This window comes from Trichoderma evansii, assembly GCF_050947405.1.
Source record: "Trichoderma evansii strain SZMC 28006 chromosome Unknown GGI43scaffold_8, whole genome shotgun sequence".
NCBI lineage: Eukaryota > Fungi > Ascomycota > Sordariomycetes > Hypocreales > Hypocreaceae > Trichoderma > Trichoderma evansii.
In genome coordinates, this window is record NW_028145198.1 from 599,990 (window position 1) to 619,562 (window position 19,573).

General features: G+C 47.2%; 3 protein-coding genes across 3 annotated transcripts; 1 reads left to right on the forward strand and 2 right to left on the reverse strand.

Moving 5' to 3' along the window:
• Nucleotides 1–6,486: 6,486 nt before the first annotated feature.
• Nucleotides 6,487–7,618, reverse strand: GGI43DRAFT_383199 (CAP domain-containing protein; the record flags this gene model as incomplete). The annotated part of the gene is made up of 3 exons (XM_083203350.1): nt 6,487–6,554; nt 6,620–6,933; nt 6,996–7,618. 3 exons carry the CDS (start codon nt 7,616–7,618, stop codon nt 6,487–6,489), a joined length of 1,005 nt encoding a protein of 334 aa, XP_083061274.1.
• A 5,737-nt stretch (nt 7,619–13,355) lies between these two features.
• On the reverse strand, nt 13,356–14,748 carry GGI43DRAFT_361376 (prion-inhibition and propagation domain-containing protein). Its single transcript, XM_083202384.1, has one exon. It carries the CDS (start codon nt 14,500–14,502, stop codon nt 13,618–13,620), a length of 885 nt encoding a protein of 294 aa, XP_083061275.1. The 5' UTR covers nt 14,503–14,748; the 3' UTR covers nt 13,356–13,617.
• A 1-nt stretch (nt 14,749) lies between these two features.
• On the forward strand, nt 14,750–19,187 carry GGI43DRAFT_361377 (WD40 repeat-like protein). The gene is made up of 3 exons (XM_083202385.1): nt 14,750–16,590; nt 16,639–16,731; nt 16,785–19,187. The coding sequence occupies exons 1-3, from the start codon at nt 14,947–14,949 to the stop codon at nt 18,990–18,992; spliced, it is 3,945 nt and encodes a 1,314-aa protein (XP_083061276.1). The 5' UTR covers nt 14,750–14,946; the 3' UTR covers nt 18,993–19,187.
• Nucleotides 19,188–19,573: the final 386 nt, after the last annotated feature.

Below are 19,573 nucleotides of genomic sequence, written 5' to 3' on the forward strand. Positions count from 1 at the left end.
GAAGAAATAAGAGCTGGCTGGTGTTGTACATGGCTCCGTACTCCGAGTGGATGGGCTGCGGGAGCGGGATAACCAAGAACTGCGAGTGGCTAAAGCCGAACAATGAGAAGAGCAGATCCTTTCAAGCAAAAAAAGCACTGGGTGTACTGCGCGAAAACAAAGTTTACAGCAGAGAAGAAAAAAGAAAAATTTGCCATGAAAATGAGGCTATACAGAACAACCGCTGTGCGGACACCGTCATATGTCCGACAGCATACAAAAACCGATCAAGACAATACAAGGCGGCTATAACACCCCATCGGTACATGCCGCAGTGGCTGGCAATCAGGCGGAAATGCCCTTCGCTCGTGGCGCGGCCAGCTCGGGCACCGAACCGGCGGGTGCGAACCGAGGCTAAACTGTGTTGGAGGAGTAGGAGTTTGCCGGTACGGCACAGTACAGTATACACGCTAAGATTTATGGAAAATGGCATGTTTGCTATTTTCGGCTCTGCTGGGCGGCATTGAAGGCCTTTGATTATGGCTTACCAGGGGTTTGGAGGAAAGGGCAGGAATTTTCATGGATAAATCTCGCTATGGCATATTGCTGCTGGAAGACAATAAAATGAAGGATTAAAGGCCGAGGTTGCTGCGGACATGGAGTCGCCGGAGCATCTTTAAGTCAATGGTAAATAACGGCAGCAAAAGGAGAAATGTCGGCAATGAGTTCATTTTCACTCATCTCTTTACAGGTAGTAGTAGCAGGCCCAGGTAGTCGGTACAGTATCAGGTCGGCAGTCGGACATTTCCATGTCAGCGAAGAGGAATAAGCTCTACTGTACGGAGTGGCATCCCGGCTTTACACAGAGGGGCGGGAGGTGGACGAAATGCAAAGTACCGCGGAGGTACTTTTCGACGTTCGGCGCTTTGATCAATTCCACCAGGCCCTCTGGCATTTGGAATAAGAGGGGGCACAGGCTATGGATGGGAGCGTTTCGGCGCGATTGTCGACCCGGACTAGTGGAAATGCGCGCGCGGTGTGCTGGGAGCAGGTAATCGGGGCAAAGAGACGAAGGTTTTGGCGGGAAGGGTACACAGGGGGTACTTGGGCACGGCGTCTGTGCTTCACAATGCTGGCTTGCTGTCAATGCCTGTGGTGAACTGCTGGAATTGCGCTGTTCCTCTTTGTCTTCTTTTCTCCGAAGGTGCACGGGAAATGTTAATCGATTCGTGCCAGGATTCTTTTTACCAATCACCTCTGGCTTTGACCTCTTCTTCTTCCACTGCTTACTAGAGAGGATTACTATTATTGACAAACACCAGCCACTATTTTCATACTCCGAAAAAAGGAAAAAGAGCAAAGGAATGTGGGTGTCCGCGGAATAGGTGCAGTGACATGTTTATCGGAGAATGGTGCCTTGTCTGGGGTGCTATCTCCGCAAGTGGTTACGGAATCTCTCGACGCTAACTCCTTGAATTATATTATACGATGTTTACGCGGCATGTACCAGTATTTGCCATGTAATACTCTGAACAGCAAGGTGGAGTTTTTGACCTCCGATTCCCTTTTCTCTGTGCTGTTCAGCGTGAGAGGAAACGGTACATCACTTTTTGGATCCCTCCATCACACTTGTGAAGGATTCAGGGTGTGCATACAAGCATCTTGTTTCACCCCCACAACCCGACCCTGATTGCTGGATCTGGTCTGTAATACAGCAACACCAGCTACTAATACGACGTCGGATGGTTTTTATATACGCAAATGAGTTGGTATGATCCAGATTTCGGAGCATGAGAAATGATAGACCCGCTCTTTGAGTCGCCAAATGCCTAACCAGCAGCCTCATTTACGGAGACTTTTTATCTTTATCTTTGGAGCAGCAAATGATGAGCCACCACATGGAGAAAAGCTGTCGTGCCCAGGGATTGAGGCTGACTGTGAAATACTGTATACCCAGCTCATGACATGTACATGGTCGGTACTGTACCGTGACGGAAGGATGAATAAGGATGAATAAGGGCGTACAAATGAGAAAGAGACTCCACCGGAACGCCATTGAAATCTTATCAGCAAAATACCCACCGTTGTACTAAACTGACATGCGCGCGGCCGCTCAGAAGGGACCCATCTCCGCGGTAAGCTACATGGACGTTGCATTCATTCAAACACCGATTTCGTCCTCTTTCCTTTTTGTGTATTATATATTATTATAAATTATAGAATGCATCCTTCGTATTCCTCTTTCTCTACATCATGTGTCATTTTCTTACATTACTCGTTGTTTAATTTATTTAATTTTCTCATCCTTCAGCTGACATATACAGGCATTTACTGCTTTATTTCACACCCCTCCGGACTTTGGCATCTCCCCAGCAAACGGCGTTCTGTTCGGGCCGGACATGTCGTAACGGCCGTTGCGGAATGCGGGAGAGAGGGAGTTAGGAAAGCCTGCCCAAAAAATGGCAAATAGATGCCAGCTAGGCAAATTATTAACAAGCATGGGGTTTAGCTTCAGCTCATCCATCCCGTCGACGCCTAATTAGCAAAGAGGCCGGCCGCCTGGGCTTTAGGCTGCGAGCTAAGTAATACGGATAGCCTGGGGCAAAAAAAGAGACACTCAGCCCAAGGATTTTGTTTTTTAGTGCCAAGATGTGGTGTCTGATTGCTGCTAGTGATTCAGTAGGCTCGACGTTTTAGCGGATGATTTTTCTTGATGCGCTACTGCTAATCGCGGTTACTGATGCGTTGCGGTGTGAAAGGAAAGTGTCCGTGGGTGTGTGTGGAATCCGGATATAGATGGAGAAATCAATGGAGAGGGCATCTCGATGAGAAAGGCAGGCAGAAAGACTGCTTTTCAGATGCACTTTGGAAATACTGACGTTTGATTACCTCATCTTCCGGCTGGACCGCAGGGATATTGGGTGTGTGTATCATCGAGATGGCCAAAGCAGATCGAGTGTCGCGCATACATCATTACGTTCCTAGTGCAGTGAGTGGTATCGAGATCGTAGGTGTCTCTCTTTTTACTACTTCAGTCTATCGCTCTCTTCTTTCTTTCAAAACCCTTTTGCCTTGGGCGAAAGTGTATGTCAGCTTCTTCTACATTTCGCCCTCAAGCATTGTACGAAATAGGCAAAAGCCGCCATAAAAGGCCAAATGTAGATAGATCGTATTCGTATTTCAGAAAACGGAAACATCCGTTTCTGTTAATAGGTAAGAATAACAAGCTCAGTCTTGTGAACTATTTCCAATGTTGCAGTTGCGACAGCCGATACATTATAAACGCCTTGTCAACTGCTTCAACTATTTGCATCTCGTCTCTCTCGAGTGTTGCACATGCGGCAATATATGTTGACCTTTTTATTGCCCTATTTGGAGAGCGCTGTAAGATTACTATTCAAAGAAGCCTTTGTGAATACAATACCCGTTTAGGCCCGGATTACAAATATTCGCTCCGAATCTGGTTTACGCACAAAGAAATGGTGTCTATATTAACAAAGCTACTTCTACCTTTTGCCTTACATACCTTGGTTGAGCCGTGACGTATGCACATAACGCCCAGCTAGAGTCAGAAGGAGAGTGTTTACGAGTCAGCAGCTGTGTTTGGGGCTCTGGTTAAACCGTCGTTGGTGATCGTTTGGGGTGGACGAAGTGATTATTAATTGGAGCGAGGTAGATTTTGCCGTTTACGGGAATTCCAGGGCGTTAGTGGTATGGAATCTGGCAAACGGACAGCCAAAGAGATGCTCTTTGGCTGCCAAATGCTTTTTTGTCGGCATCGACGGAGACATTTTTCATGACACTCTAGGGCGTAGCCTATTCCTCTTGCTCGTTTCGATGCCCTCAATGCTGGCGCCCCATTTCTCGACGTGCAAAAGCTAATAATACTCATAACAGCAAGGATAAGCAGCTGCTATACCACATGCTATTATCACTGCATGAATAGCAAACGCGTGTAAGACTGTAGAGCTGGATACCAAAACACATTGACTACTGACTAGCACATCGTAAAAGACCATAGCAGCAAAGTGATTTAGCGGCTTTTACCTCTAATGATTTGTCTGGACCTTCGGAACTTTCCATCATCAAAAACTGGTGCAGCATACGACAAATCTCCACTTTCGCGGACCCCCAGCATGGGCTTGAAACGTGGAAACTCGCCGATGAGCTGACACGCGCAGACGTTGTGCTGGGCAAAAACCGATGAAGATCAATGGGTTTGTCCGTTGAGCGACAAGGTCATCGGGTTTGTGTTTTCTATCTTTGTTCCTCTTCGACTGACTCGAACTTTGTTAGATATGTGATAATGCCTCATTGGTGTATATGTGCCATGTTTGTGTAACGCTTTACAAATACTGTAGCACTTTGCAATCAGAATAGCATGTATCAGCAAAGTATACAAGTCACCGAATCACATCATATCCACCACCACCACACTCCATCGTCTCCAAAATCTAACCCCAAAATGCTCTACGGCACCTCATCTCCCGCTCCTTCTGCCCAAGCAATAGCGCATCCAACACTGCAAGCCTCGTGCTCCTCCACAGGCCATTCCATCCCGTCTATTTGGCCATTTTACCCCTCAGCTATTTCACATTCCTCACATCCTTTCCCCCAACTAGTTAAAGACCACCCTCTAGGTCACACCATCTTTACTTCATTTGGCCAAACACAGCACCAGCAAGGAGCTCTCCAAATCGAGCTCCATCCCGAAAACCTTGTCAGAGCTCTCTCTTTTTTTCTTTTTACAGCATCGCCGAAGCTGGGGGTCGGGTTCCACTTCACGTACATACATTTTCAATTTTTTACCCACAGAATAAAAGCTTGCTAGCCATTTCAATTCAAGACGCTGCTAAACCGAATTCGCACGGAGCTGAATCCCGCGGTAAGGGTGCTGCGTTTTCATGGATAGAGACTCTGCGGTGTATATTCTGTGACATGGTTGTAACTTTTGCCTTGAAACTGCCCTAAACGGCGAATATCATTACCAAATTGTGTTGATCCTTCATGTACACTCGATCCTCGAGAAAAAGGAGCCACCATCTCGATTAACTCGCTTAGCAATGTGCAATCCAGCTATTTACCTTCTGCACACCACTCCCTCCATCATCAACAGTTCTTTCCTCTTTTATCAGAAATTTGTAATAGTCTCAACTCTCTCTATTAGCAAACTAAAAACGCATTAAATAAAACGATAGATAAAAGTAAAAAGCCAGCATCCGCTACCGAAAAGGTAGCCCGCCCTCTCGGCCGACCACCATCCGAAAAATGCCACCCCCTCACGTAACATCAAATCAAATGTTACTGATCCCAAAACCAATACCAAACATGAGCATCTACTGCCCACTAAGGTAATGGTAGCTACAGCATGTACTGCTCCGTAGACAGCTACCGCTGGATACATGCCTGGTACTTCCCATCCTTTCGCCTCATCCCAGAATCGCAAAAACTCCACTTCGGTGGAATAAGCATAATCGGCTCATAGGCCGGCACCGAAATCTCATGACTGTACATGCCGCTATGCGTATAATAACAACCACACAAAGTGGCAGCAGGTGTGTCATGCGGTGCCTACAAATACTGTAGACTCCATAGCAGTAATTGATAGACATTTACATTTCACGTGGCTTCAAGCCCAAGCATGAACGGGATGCCTGGTTAACGGGACTTGTTCTCGGTCCTAATGCGGTGTAGCCGAATCGACGGTATCTGCCATCGGCTGTTTAATGGGTCGATAGGCACGCGACTTTGATCGATCAATGATACTACCCTCCTGCAAGCTATCGTTCTTCTCTTACGACATACACAAGTCACTCTACTCACAGTTACATGTCCTACGAGCCATCTGGCTTTGATACGGAATCATGCCATAAACCATCTCTGTTACATTTCGTGTAATGTCTATGGTCGTTGCGTCTATTCACAGAAGGAAACGAGCATCGCCATGCTCATATGTAAGAAAAAAATGAACCAAGAAGAAATCCCTAGTGTCAAGGGGGCCTGCGCTGTCCATCGTCGACACCCTTCGCGAGAAAACCTCTCATCGAACGAGTTTCGACAATAGCCTTCGCAGCCCCTCCCCAAATAGAATCGAAAATGCCCTCTGTGCATATCCAGCACACCGCGGGCATGTCCCAGCCCCATAGCGCCCCTTTTACCAGCCCTGGATCCGTCTGTATACTCATCATAACGACGCCATGCACATTTGAGTTAGCCGAGAAGACTAATGAGAAGAAATGGGAGTAGCCAAGGAGCTTTCTCCTAATGTTTGTGTCAAAAGAAAGGAAATTTCAAGTCCAGATTGTCAAATTGACATCGCATAAGATACAATGGAGAAGCGAAGAAATTCGTGAAAACCGTTTCGAAAATCCGAAACCCTAGCCACACATCTCAGCCCTTCCCGGAGCCCGACCGCCACTGTGATGCTACGACCGAGTCCCTAAAAAGTCTGCGTGGACAGGAGAAAGAGGCAAGTGCCATGTGGAGGTTGTGCCTAAGCGCCTGTCTTTAGACAGTGACAGCGGGGTGGCCCAGGGGTGGCAGGACGTTGTCACCGTACTCGCCACCAAAGTTTCCTACAAGTATGAGGGTTAGCATGACCATGTAATGAATCAAAGCAAGCGGTTTCAAAGTCACTAACCTGGGGGACCGTAGTTGCAGACGGTGTACCAAGAGTTCAGGGAGAGAACAGTGCCAGCAGCGCACTGGACGGTGGCACATCCCATCTTGGTTGAGCCCTTCCAGACAACCTGGGTGAAGTGGCCGAAAGCGTCCAAATCGAGACCAGAGGGAGGGTTGGACTGGCCATAGAACTGCCAGTTCTCCATCTCGTCGTTGTACCACTGGTCAGTGACACCACGGCGACCAGAGAGGATCTGCTGGTCGCTGATATCACCGGAAGAGCCAAAGCTGGCAAGGTTCTGGCCGTAGGAAACAGCACCGCCGCCCTCAGTCCTATATAATATGTCAATTCCAGTCACTCCATATCCGGGTCAAGATTCATTCTAATTACTTACATGTCGTGAGCGAAAACGCAGGTAGAGGCAGTGATCTGGGCGAATCCAGCCAGCTGGTCATCCCACTCAAGAGCGGGAGCAGAGTGGTTGGCACGGTGAATGTTGTGCTCGTTAAGCATGGCAGTCTGGTAGTCGGTGGCACCAGAGCTGGAGCTGGTGGCAGCGGGAGAAGCAGCAGGCTTGGGAGAAGCAGCAGCAGGAGACGGGGAGGGAGAAGGCGAAGGCTTAGGAGAAGGCTTGGCCGCAACCTCGGGTGAAGCTGCCGGAGGAGGAGAAGACTTCGGGGCCTGGACCGCGGGAACGATGACGGTTGTGGTTCCAGGAGCAGCCGGTGCCGGTGATGGCGGAGGAGGGGCCGGCTTGGGCGAAGAGACGGGAGGGGGAGGAGCAGCAAAGACGGGCTTGGGAGCCGGGGCCTGGGGCTGGGGAGTAGGGGCAACAGCCGGCTGGGAAGAAACGTCCTGGATAAAAACTCCACCGGCGGCCGAAGTAGGCGCGGTAGGGTCGACAGTGACAGTGACGGTCACGACGTCAACCACCCAATGAGTCTCCAGAGCACGCTTGTCAAGCGGCATGGCAGCAGCCAGAAGGGCGCCTGTGGCCAAAAGGAAAGCGGACTTCATCTTGAAGGTTGGAATTTCTTTGATTGAAGCTGTGAGATGCAGAGTTTACTAATTGTTGAGAAACGAGTTAGCTTTTAGGGTCTATTTGAACATGCATTATAAATGGAAAAGCAATAGGCTGTTGAGAACTAGGCAGATGACGGAAACATCAAAGAACTGAGTACAGAGGGGTTGAAAACAGCAGCGATTCACAACGGAGATGTTTTGTGCGTCATTCTGTAACAAATGCCAGAGGCTGGAGATGTCTTCTGGAACGCGGCATGAAGAAATCAAGGAATGCAGACTGGGACATGGCCGTTGGAAGCGGAACAAAGACCCACAGGTTGACACGAGGAATGGGCCAAGGCGATGCTGGGGTAACTTGTGAGGGGACACTGGTCCAATGTGTCGTGCAAGGAGTAAGAAGCGTTCATGAGGATGCAAAATGTATATATAATGAACGGATTGACATGGTGGCTGATGACTTGGCAGTAAAGGCAAGCCAATCATGACTCGATATGCAGATATACAGATGGACAAGATGCAGGTGAAGCTGTCGATCATTGCCTTACCTTGCTGGATTTGATGGTGATCCAAATGTGAATCTAGACACCAGGGACGAAGAGATAGTGATATATATCAGCTTGCGTCAGAACCAGTCTGGGGGAGCAGCGCTGCTTTCAGGATTTCGAATCGAGTCGGAAGTCTGTTGGACAAGCCAAATCTTTTTGTTCGTGAAGCTGAATCGACGAAGAAAAAAAAGAGAGCGTTGTGTGTTCAGTCGGCGGCTGCGTGCACTCGACTTTGTGGATAGCGAAGCTTGAAAGAAGAACCGGATACCAGGCCGATAAATAACGAAGTGAATCAATTGGGTCTCAGAAAAAAGGAGTGGAATGTGCCGTCAAGGACACGATAAGGAGCGTTGAGAAGAATAGAGGGCTCTCTAGGAGTGAAGGGCAAGGAGAAGCGAGAAAAGGACCCGAGAGAAGGAGTGGCGACGTTAAAAAGGATCGGAGGTCGAATTGACAAGGAGTGGCGACGGGGGAGACGGCGTGTAGAGAGTAGAGTAGAGCAAAGTGGAAGTGGGAAGTGGAGGAGGCTAGGGAGACGAAGCTGGGATGCTAAAGTTTGCAGTGTTTCGAGATGATGCGCGACCCCGCTACGGGCCCTTGCTTATGCCCAGGTGGTTGTTTACAGGGCTGTCTGGGAGCTGGAGGGTGCTGTTGGTGGTACGAGGTGCCTTGTGGAGGGAGGCGGCGATGCCTGTAGCAGCTCTCAGTTGTAGTGATTGATGACTACAGGTATCTGTGTATAGTAATCGGTTTCTTGCATCCTTTGCGCTGACGGCAGCTATTAATATTTTTTAGTTATATTTTTGTTTATTGTTGTACTTCTATAAGTACGAAAGGCACACGCAGCGTTTGGAAACGTGAACAAACTTGAACAAGGCAAAAACACGCGCATGTGCCTGTTCCTGAATTTCCATGTTCCTGACGCTACGAAACAAGCCAAGTTGCTTAGCTCTGCACTTTAATGCCCGCCTAGCCTGAATAGGGCGTCGGAGAAACAAATCACCACGAGCATGGGGGGTGGGGTTAGCAGGGGGCAGCTGAGCTCCAGTTGGGTTGGGCGCCAATGTTGATGATATCAGCTCTTTTTACTTTCTACAGGCTGTGATGATACGTGTAGCTGGATATTGAATGCAGCCATCACCGGAGTAATACTATGTGCTTCCATTTACTACTCAATTCCAATGCACCACAGAGTACATAGGATACAATTAACCCTTTGCGCAGCATTAGTCTTCGAGCATAATGCACCTTGCTTACCGCTGCTTCCCACTGCAGATCTTTGACAAGGCTTCTTCTTTTCCCAATATCCATCTCCTATTAGGAAACAAAAATTGAAAAAAAGAAAAATTACCGCAAGGACCCAAGAAGGCACCATTCTAGACCACGGCTCATAATTAAACGTAGCGCGCTCAGACGCCAGATATCATTTGCCGCTCTGGCAGACCCCGGCAGTCCAGGATGAGAGATTCACCAGCCCCCAACAAGACTGTTATTGACATCATCATTATGTATCTTTCGCTACCATTTTTTTTACTATGGTTACTTTTTCCTGCTCTTCTCTTGGCGGTCAACATCCCGGGGTGAGATTTTCGTATGTAATCGCAGATGCTCGGCTCTCCAAGATCGGATGGCACAGCCGCATTGGCGAGAGATAGAAGAAGAAACATCTTGATCAGGAGGTCGGTCTCGTGAACACCTTAGCACTGCCACCATCATTCTTTGCTGTCGAAGGATTCAAGATTGTGATTGCGAGTCTGAAACTGTAAAGATGGTGTTTTATGGCTTTTCACATTCTCGACGCTGCGGCTTGTATGAGACTCCAGAGAGGGGGGGCATGCGATGGATGATACGATATTGCCTACTATATTCATCACAGGTACCACCTGGCCCTTTCTCTCTTTAGTCCCTCCTTGATTTCCTAAGCCAACGTCCTAATAGCAGTTGTAGCGCTTTTCATTAACATTTTCCTTTTTCTTTTCTTTCTTTTTTTTTCCAACTGCAGCCGTAAAGCAGTGCGACTATTCGCCGAACCTACGCATCTCTTTTCTCTCTCCCTATTGTCCCCGCCTTTTGTCGAAACTTGATCATTGCACCACATCTTCTTTTTTAACGTCTAAATTCAATCTTCATCTATTCAGATATATCAATAGTTTTGCTAATACCTTTGCACAGGATATTTCCAAGCTCAATGTTCAGTTGCTGGCCGTCCAACCCAAACGCTGGCTTCACTATCCACACGCCCTCGCACTCTCCTTCTCGATCTCCTCTCCATCGATTCCTCATTCCCGCCTCTCACAGCGCTGTGCCTTGCAGCAGCAGCACTTACGCGGCACGCCTGGCCTGCTGATTGTGCCACTACAGCCAACCAGCGCCGGCGTCTCCATCAAACAAGCTACAGGCGGCGCTGCGGGACTTTTATCCCTGAAACGACACTAGACGCTCCTGTCCCACCCCCTACTTCATCTCCAGCGCGGTGCTGTCAGCCTATGGGGAGCCCGTCCTGCCAGCGTTTCGATGCTTGTTTGCCCGACTCGGCGATGCTAATGAGATTCGTACATGCAGGAGGGGGTTGTATGTGATGAATGTCACTCATTTCCAGCCTCGGTTCTCCTTGTAATACAGCCAGGAAATTGCATCTCTGGCGTCGGTGTGGCCTAGTCTGGTGTAAGTCGTCGTTGATGCTGTCCTTGCTGCACAATTACATGTACCGTGGCACCCCAACCCGGCCCGCGTGTTCCGCGAAGAAGGACGGGAGAAGAGTAATACGGAGTAGAGTAGCATCCAGGAATCCAAAGTTCCTCAAGAATCAATAGTGCAAGCCTTAAAAACGCGTAGATCGCCACATCTCGCCAGCCAGATGCGGGGTGCGCCAAAAAGACAAGCTACATACAGCGCTTGGCAAGTCGCCTTATTCTAGCACTTTCAACGTTTTTTTTTTTTTTCTCTCTTCTTCTCCTCTCTCCCAGATCCATTTCTTACTGTACTTCAACCATAGCACCATCTGTAGTGGCATTTTAGCGGTCCGCTTCGTGGTCCGCACTGGCGAAAAATTCTGTGCTCCGTACTTATGTGGTGCGTCTCATCAAGCGCACGATTCGGACGCACAGGTCGCCGAGTCGAGGCCCCAGGTCCGAATACACACCATCGCACCCTTTTGCTAGTTTGTTAAACGAAGACATATCCTGGTATACTCGCAGTCTTGCTAGTGGTGCTAAATACTATTAGCGGGGGTATGCCATCTGCCACCATTGTTGCTGGAACCAACAGCGCAGGGTGAGACAATATCTCCATACATTGTTTCCCAATATTGGCCATATCCCATTCCGGCCGAGAAGCCGTAAAAGTTCCAATCAAGTGGTGCTTCCACGCAAGCTTCCATCTCCATCTCTTCTCCTCTTTATTATTCCCTCATCATTTCGGTACGTCGGCCCATCTCTTGGTGAGAGTCCCACAGCCTTGATCGCACGTATCCGCTCGATGCTAGCCGTACTGCCTAATCACATCCCCCTGGCTGCATCAGATATACTGCCGGTCCCTAGGATTCCCCATCTCCCATCACCAGGCCAGGCCAGGCCAGAGCCGTACCAGCGGTAATTCTTCTCGGTCGGCGTCCGGAACGACTCGACGCCTCGACGCCTCGACCCATATTCGCGTGTCCAAGCTTAATCAGAGCCCTTTTAAGGGGGGCGATTCCTGCATGTCTTACATGCAACCGTGCTACATGCGTTTTGCACCTCGTATCTTGATGTAAAACCGCTATTGAGTTTCGGTAGAGCTGTCCATCAGCTAGCATATTTCCAAATGCCGCACAGCAGCTCATCTCTTGGCGCTGAATAGATCTGACACCTTCGTGGACATGTATGTCTGAGCACTTATAGCTCCTAGACGTTGCTTGCGCTGGTACCCTAGAACCGGCGTGGATTACTCACTCCACCGGGGCAGACGCCCACGCTGTATTCATTCCCCCTGATTGCTATTGGTCTACGAGTGACCTATATGTACACCATGATACACGCCATTCCGCATATGAATCTAGTACTTGCAAGTAGCATAGCTGACGGCCACTCCATTAGGCCCTGCCAGATGCTATATGCCTTACGTACTTCATATTTCTAGACCAAGAAAGCAATATAACCAGATGCCCACAAGCAATTTATGAACCTCAGCTCAGCTCATCAATGTCATCAAGTAAGCCTCCTATTAATCAGTTGCCCCGGCCCTTCCAGAATATTACCAGTACGGGGTACGAACCGCGGAGCCCACATACCGAAGACGGTATCTTTTCTCGTTCTTGCCGGCTTTGCTATCGCAGCTCAACGGTCATCCCATCCCGAGCTGCAGTGGGGGCTTTTTCGGGTCTGTAGAACTGGTCGTGTTTGAAACATTGACGCTGCCAGGCTAGAATAGCCCGTTTTTTTTTTTTTTTTTTGGCTTCAAGGAAAACCTATCTTTTCGATGTTTGTTTTTGAAAGATGCAGCTAAGCGCCGCTAGTCTTAACCCCTTTTTCTGTGCGGTGGCGTATCTAGATGGCCTTGGCGTCTGTAGACGGAGCTCTCACCACGGTCTTGCTTTGGATAACCTGTAAGAGCAGAATTAGCTGCGAGACATGGGATTGGCAGAATACCCTGCATTCTTCATATAGAGTGTAAAGTAATTTGCAACACCTCTTACGATTTATGTAAAACGGTAGCCACACGTGGATTACGAACCACAGCTTCATCTAATCTTGCTTGAGCTCCAACACAAACATTGACTTCCATCGACCATAGGTAGACACCGGCGCAGCGAGCGAATCGTATGGCTGAAACAGCCAGACTGTCTTTTTTGGGCTCCTCTACTGTACTCCATAGTCAAAAGGCCGTTTTTTTCTTAGCCTTTGGCGCCTTGTGGAAGCCAGCTTGTGGAACCTGACTGTGGCGGTTTCATCTTCCGCCATTTTTTTTAGGCTGTCCGTACAATCCAGCAAATCCACCGCAAGAAAGAGCAGCGTAACGTATCGTAATAGGGGCCTAGGTTCGGGAGGTTCGTGCCACTGTAACTCTATTTACTGCCAATTTAGACGAGCTGTCATTGTATAATGAGCAGTCCATCTTCTTGGACGCTCAACTTGAGCTCCAAAGTGAGAGACAAGAGGTTTCTCGTGCATAGAGACAACTATATATATATATATATATATTCAAGAAGCTCAATAACAAGGTCATAATGGCCTCAGTCACCGGTCATATTACTCTAGCCATGAAAAATGCAACATATTGTATATTAGCAGGATTTTAACTTTCAAGGCTTCTGTATGCCATCAGAGAATTTATAGTAAAATCCTATAAATATATATATATATATCAATAAATCGTACAGACAGTAGCTCTTTTTGAGTCTGTATCTAAGTGCTTATATTAATGTCCTAACATGATAACGAAAATTCAATAGCCAACTGACGACAATTGTAATTATATTTGCGGATCTGGATTATAGAACCCTGGGCCGCCGTAAACGTTCCCTACTCTGATTCGAGCATCGTTCTTCGCCGATACCTGCTCAATAGAGTTGTTCGTCCGATCCTTGATGAGCATCTTGCGCTGGAGAACTGTCTCTGAGAACACATTTCCGACGTGGAATCTCGCCCCGTCCTCCATCGTAACGTTCCTGACAGAGTTGTTTACTTCGATGGAAGCCACCTTGCGCTCCAATGCTTGTTCCAAGGCCGGGTCGACGCCATCAGCTGCGTCTTTAAGCGTCTTGAGGCTCGGCTCGTCATTGACTTCTTCAATCTCAGTCTCGGCAAGCCTTTGAAAAGTTGTCGTCTGGATGGGGAATAACTTTTCCAACTCGTCGATCCAGGATAAGATCTGGTTGACAATATTCTCAAAGCTTTTCCCGTCATATAGCGCCCACGCAGTCTTTTTTATTATGTCAGTGCTTTTCTGTCTCCGACGGGCAATCTCCTTAAAGCGATTGTGCAGCCGTTGGAATATGGGATTCATGTCGCTGGTATCACAGACCGTTAGATCCTGTTTATCGGCGCGTCCTGCATATCGTATTGATTTGTCCTGGGCGGCCCTGAAGCAATGTCCAATATCTCCGAGAATACCCAATGCATCCTTCACTGCATCGTCAGTGGTCGAGGTAGACGTGAAGCGCTCGTCGCGGTTGATCCCAACAGCCTCACCCCATCGTCCTAGGCGAGTCTTCGCAACGTCTAGTTTGAGTTGATATCTCTCAAAGTCCTGCCCAAAATGGCGACCGAGCTGGATATACTCGAAAGCTTGGACACAGTTGTTAAAGAGTACGACAACGCTCAGCGCGCCTGTAGCGATATTGAAAATTTCGGACATTCTCGTATGTATAGTGGGATCGCTAAATAAGACGGATGGGAAAGAAATTACTGATGCCTAACGAATTGACATGGCCAACATACATATTTAAAATGGCCGCAACGAGGAAGAAGCTCAGCCGCCGGGCATACATTACACAGCCTTGAATCCTAACCCTTCATACTCACTGCGGCTATATGGTGATTGTCATTGGGCAGTATAGCAGTCGCGCGGGGTCTGTAACCACATGCAACTAATTGATCAGGCTGACTCCAGTCCTTACCTGTCGCACCACCCACAATACTAAACGCTGCGATGCTGCGGTATTTTCTATACCAGAGCATCTGGTATATATGTACGCATGCCATTTACAAAGTAAAATAGCACAAACGTGTGTGCTTGAGCGTACAGTATACGGACATGAGGTAACTTCCAGGCGAGCAATCGCAGGAAGATTGCAAGAACATGGCAGACATGATATCGAATATACATGTTGGCTCTGTTAATCTCAAAGACAACGCAAGAGCCCATATCGGGAACGTGGTGCATATCCACCAGCCGGAAGACCGCTGTCTTCACGACCTGCGAAACACTGATCCTCGCGACGATAAGGCTCGCATTGAATCAATAAAGGGCGGCTTGTTAGAAGATTCATACCGTTGGATCCTCGAGCATAGCGATTTTCAGCAATGGCTCAACGATGACCGCAGCCGCCTGCTCTGGATTAGGGGCGATCCCGGCAAGGGCAAGACAATGTTGCTCTGCGGTATAGTGAATGAGTTAAATCCCAGGACAAGGCCAAAGGACCAGAAAACCAACACACTGCTTTCTTATTTCTTCTGCCAGGCTGCTGATGAGCGCATTAATAGTGCCACAGCTGTGCTGCGAGGCCTCATCTACCTCATTGTGGATCAGCAGCCACTGCTCATCTCCCACATTCAAAAGAAATACAAGAATGGGGGAGAGGCAGTTTTCAAGGATGTGAATGCATGGGCTGCATTATCTGAAATCTTCTTAAGTATTTTAGAAGATGTAAGTGTAAGCCTGGAGCGGACTTATATAATCATCGATGCACTTGACGAATGCATAACCGACCTGCCAAAGCTGCTCGACTTTATTACCATAAAGTCTGCCACTTTCCCCCGTGTCAAGTGGATAGTCTCTAGCCGTAACTGGCCAGATATTAAAGAGCGTCTCAATTCCACGGAGCAAATAAGCCTTTGTTTAGAGCTTAATGAAAAGTCCATTTCCGCAGCCGTCAGTGCGTACATCGAGCACCAAGTTGAGTGGTTGGCGCAAAGGAAGCAGTATGATGAAAGAACCAAGGACACTATTCAGCACCACCTATCCTCTAATTCTAATAATACCTTCCTCTGGGTAGCATTGGTCTGCCAGAACCTGGAGAAGATCTCGCTTCAGAATACCATTCAAAAACTAAATGAATTTCCGCCTGGGCTTGATTCTTTATATAAAAGAATGATGCAGCAAATACATGGTTTAGATGTCAGCGATGTTAAATTTTGCTGCCAGATTCTTGCAACTATATTGCATGTTTATCGGCCTATTACGCTGGCTGAGCTGGCCACCTTTATTAAATCTCCAGATGATGATAGTCCTGCAGATGCCGAGTTAATTCTTAAGGCAATAGGCTTTTGTGGCTCATTCCTTACTGTACGAGACAGGCAGGTTTACATTATCCACCAGTCAGTCAAGGACTACTTGAGTAACAGGGCAGTATCTGCTGCCTTTCTCCCTAACCCTGCCGAAATCCACGGCATCATTCTCTCGCAATCGGTACAAGCCATGTCCGCTATATTACGACGGAATATCTACAATCTATACTCTCCCAGTCTCTTAATCAACGAAATCAAGGCACCAGATCCGGATCCGTTAGAAGCCATACGCTACTCTTGTGTTTATTGGATTGACCATTTCTGTGATATATATAACAATGTCGACCAATTTCAGAATCAGGTTGACCATGAGAAGTGCCAGATAGTATTAATATTCCTTCAAAAGTATTTCCTATATTGGCTTGAGGCTTTGGGCCTTATGGGATATATAGAAGATAGCGTTCTCTCAGTAATCAGGCTAGAGAACTTACTAAGGGTAAGCTAATAAGGTCATGATAATTAGGAATGAAACTGATTAGTGCAGGGACAATCGTTAAATAAGCAATCCCAACAAGAGCCAACTCAAGAACCACCCCGGGTTCACTCTTTAAGACTGAGATTGAAGAGTTTATTAGCAGTGAGTATATATTATAGTGATATAATAGTTGAGAGAGAAACTAATCAATAAAGGGAAACACGCCGGACCGTCAATCACTAGACTCCCACAGGCAGTTACTAGAACTTATACAAGACTCACAGAGGTTTGTCTGGCGGAATAGTTCATTAATTGCAAATAGTCCACTCCAGGCATACACATCAGCGCTTATATTCAGTCCATTAAATAGCTTAATACGGAAAGCATTTACAAAGGAGGAACCTCAATGGTTAAGAATTACGCCTACAGTGGAATATAATTGGGGCCCTTATCTGCAGACCCTCCGGGGCCACAATCATTGGGTCAGGTCAGTTGCTTTCTCACCAGATGGCCGCTACCTTGCCTCAGGATCAGAGAATAAAACTATAAAGATCTGGGATGCAACAACAGGCAAAGAACAGCACACTCTTCGAGGCCACAGTCGTTCAATTTCATCGGTTGCCTACTCACCAGATGGCCGCTACCTTGCCTCAGGGTCAGATGATAAAACTATAAAGATCTGGAATACAATAACAGGCAAAGAGCAACCGACCCCCCAAGGCCTCTTAGGCTATTTAATTTTATCAGTTGCTTTTTCATCAAATGGTCGTTATATTGCCGTGGGGTTAAAGGAGAATATTATAATAATCTGGAATGTAACAACAGGAAAAAAGGAGCGAACCCTTCTAGGCCATCTTCGCTCAGTTACGTCGGTTGCTTTTTCACCAGATAATTATTACCTTGCCTCAGGATCAGAGGACAAAACTATAAAAATATGGGATGCAACAACGGGCAAAGAACATCAAACATTTCGGGACCATGGTCATTCGGTTACATCAGTTGCCTTCTCACTATATGGCCGATATCTCGCTTCAGCATCAAGGGAAATGACTATCATAATTTGGGATTCATTAAAAGGGAAAAAATACCAAGTCCTTCACGGCCATAGCGGTTCAGTTACATCAGTTGCCTTCTCCGCAGGTGGCCGTTACCTCGCCTCAGGATCAGATGATAAGACTATAAGAATCTGGGATACGAAAACGGGCAAAACACAACAAATCCTGCAGGGTCATAGCCGTTCGGTTACGTCAGTTGCTTTCTCACCAGATGGCTACCTTGCGTCAGGGTCAGATGATAAAACTGTAAAGATATGGGATATAACAAGCAAGAAGTGGAATATAGCGGACAAGGAGCAACAATCCGTTCAGGGCCATACCAACTCAATCAATTCAGTTACTTTCTCAGTAGATGGCCATTACCTCGCCTCAGCGTCAGATGACACAACTGTAAAAATCTGGGATATAACTGGCAACAAGCAGCAAACTCTTCAGGGACACAGCAATTGGGTTAGATCAGTTGCCCTTTCGGCAGATGGCCGCTATCTCGCCTCAGGGTCAGATGATAAAACTGTAAAAATCTGGGATATAACAGGCAAAGAGCTACACACTTTCCAAGGTCATAACAATTGGGTTTGGTCAGTTACCTTTTCAGCAGATGGCCGTTACCTCGCATCAGGGTCTTATGACGAGACAATAAAGATCTGGGATATGACAGGCAAAGAGCGACAAACCTTTCAAGGCCATAGCCCTATTACGGCAATTGTCTTTTCATTAGATGGCCATTATCTCGCCTCAGGGTCGTATGACGCGACGGTAAACATCTGGGATATAACAGGCAAAAAACAACAAATCTTCAAGGGCCACAGTCTTCCAGTTACATCAGTTGCCTTTTCATCAGATGGTCTTTACCTCGCTTCAGGGTCAAATGATAAGACTATAAAAATCTGGGATACAACAACGGGCAAAGAGCAGCAGACATTTCAGGTTGGCACTGAAATACATGCTATGTTCTTTGACAATGCAACCTCATACCTGCATACTAACGTCGGCCTTATAAAATTGGGTGTAGAACATCGTGATGAAGCCCAATATACGATAGTAGTTCAACCTCTTTCTTCAGATCCGGATTCGGCTCTGGCTCAGGGCCAGGATCAACGCCAACCCAATGTTGATGATGCTCAAAAGGCAGTCTATGTTGGCTACGGCCTAAGCACCGATAAGTGCTGGATTACCTGGAATGGGCATGATATAGTGTGGCTTCCACCCGATTATCGGCCTTCCATGTCAGCTATATGGGATTATGCACCACCTAATGTTGCATCGCCCCAGGTGCCGTCAACAGACATAGTCATGGCTCTGGGTAATGATTCAGGAAGAGTGACGGTCATTAAGATGTCTGGCTCAGGGCCATGCCCTTTGTTATAGCTTCATGCCCCTTGTTATAGCCTCTAAACACAATACGTCTTTCTCTTTTCCCAGTACCTGTGTAACGTAAGATCTGCCAGTTACGACTAGACACTATCCGCGTAACGTGGGAAAAGAGGGCGGACTTCATTTGTGTAGCGCTGGTAGCTAGCTTGGTCCTTTGTATGTTCTCACTATCATGACATTGATTCAGATACGGCATTGCGTCTTTTCGTAATTTTCCTCTCAAAGGGCATTATTTTAGTTAAAGAATTTAGTATTAGTGAAAACTATATGGTGTTTGCAGTAGGACAGGCCCAGCTACTAGCACTGGCATGACGGAGTCGTGCCAATTAACATCTAGTCTATTTAGTAGAGTTAATTATATTTGGTAGTAGCGCTGCGGTGTGTTATTTATTTACATGTAAACTTTTGTGGTAGATTGCAGCGGAGGTGATGCGATAAATAATCATACCTCGGTTATGAATGCTGAATACTACTCGCCTAAACTATCTCCATGTCTTTCCTGTCCAACCCACCGGTATAAGAAATTTCAACAATACCACAGGAATCACTCACGTAAGACTGAAAACTTAAACTGC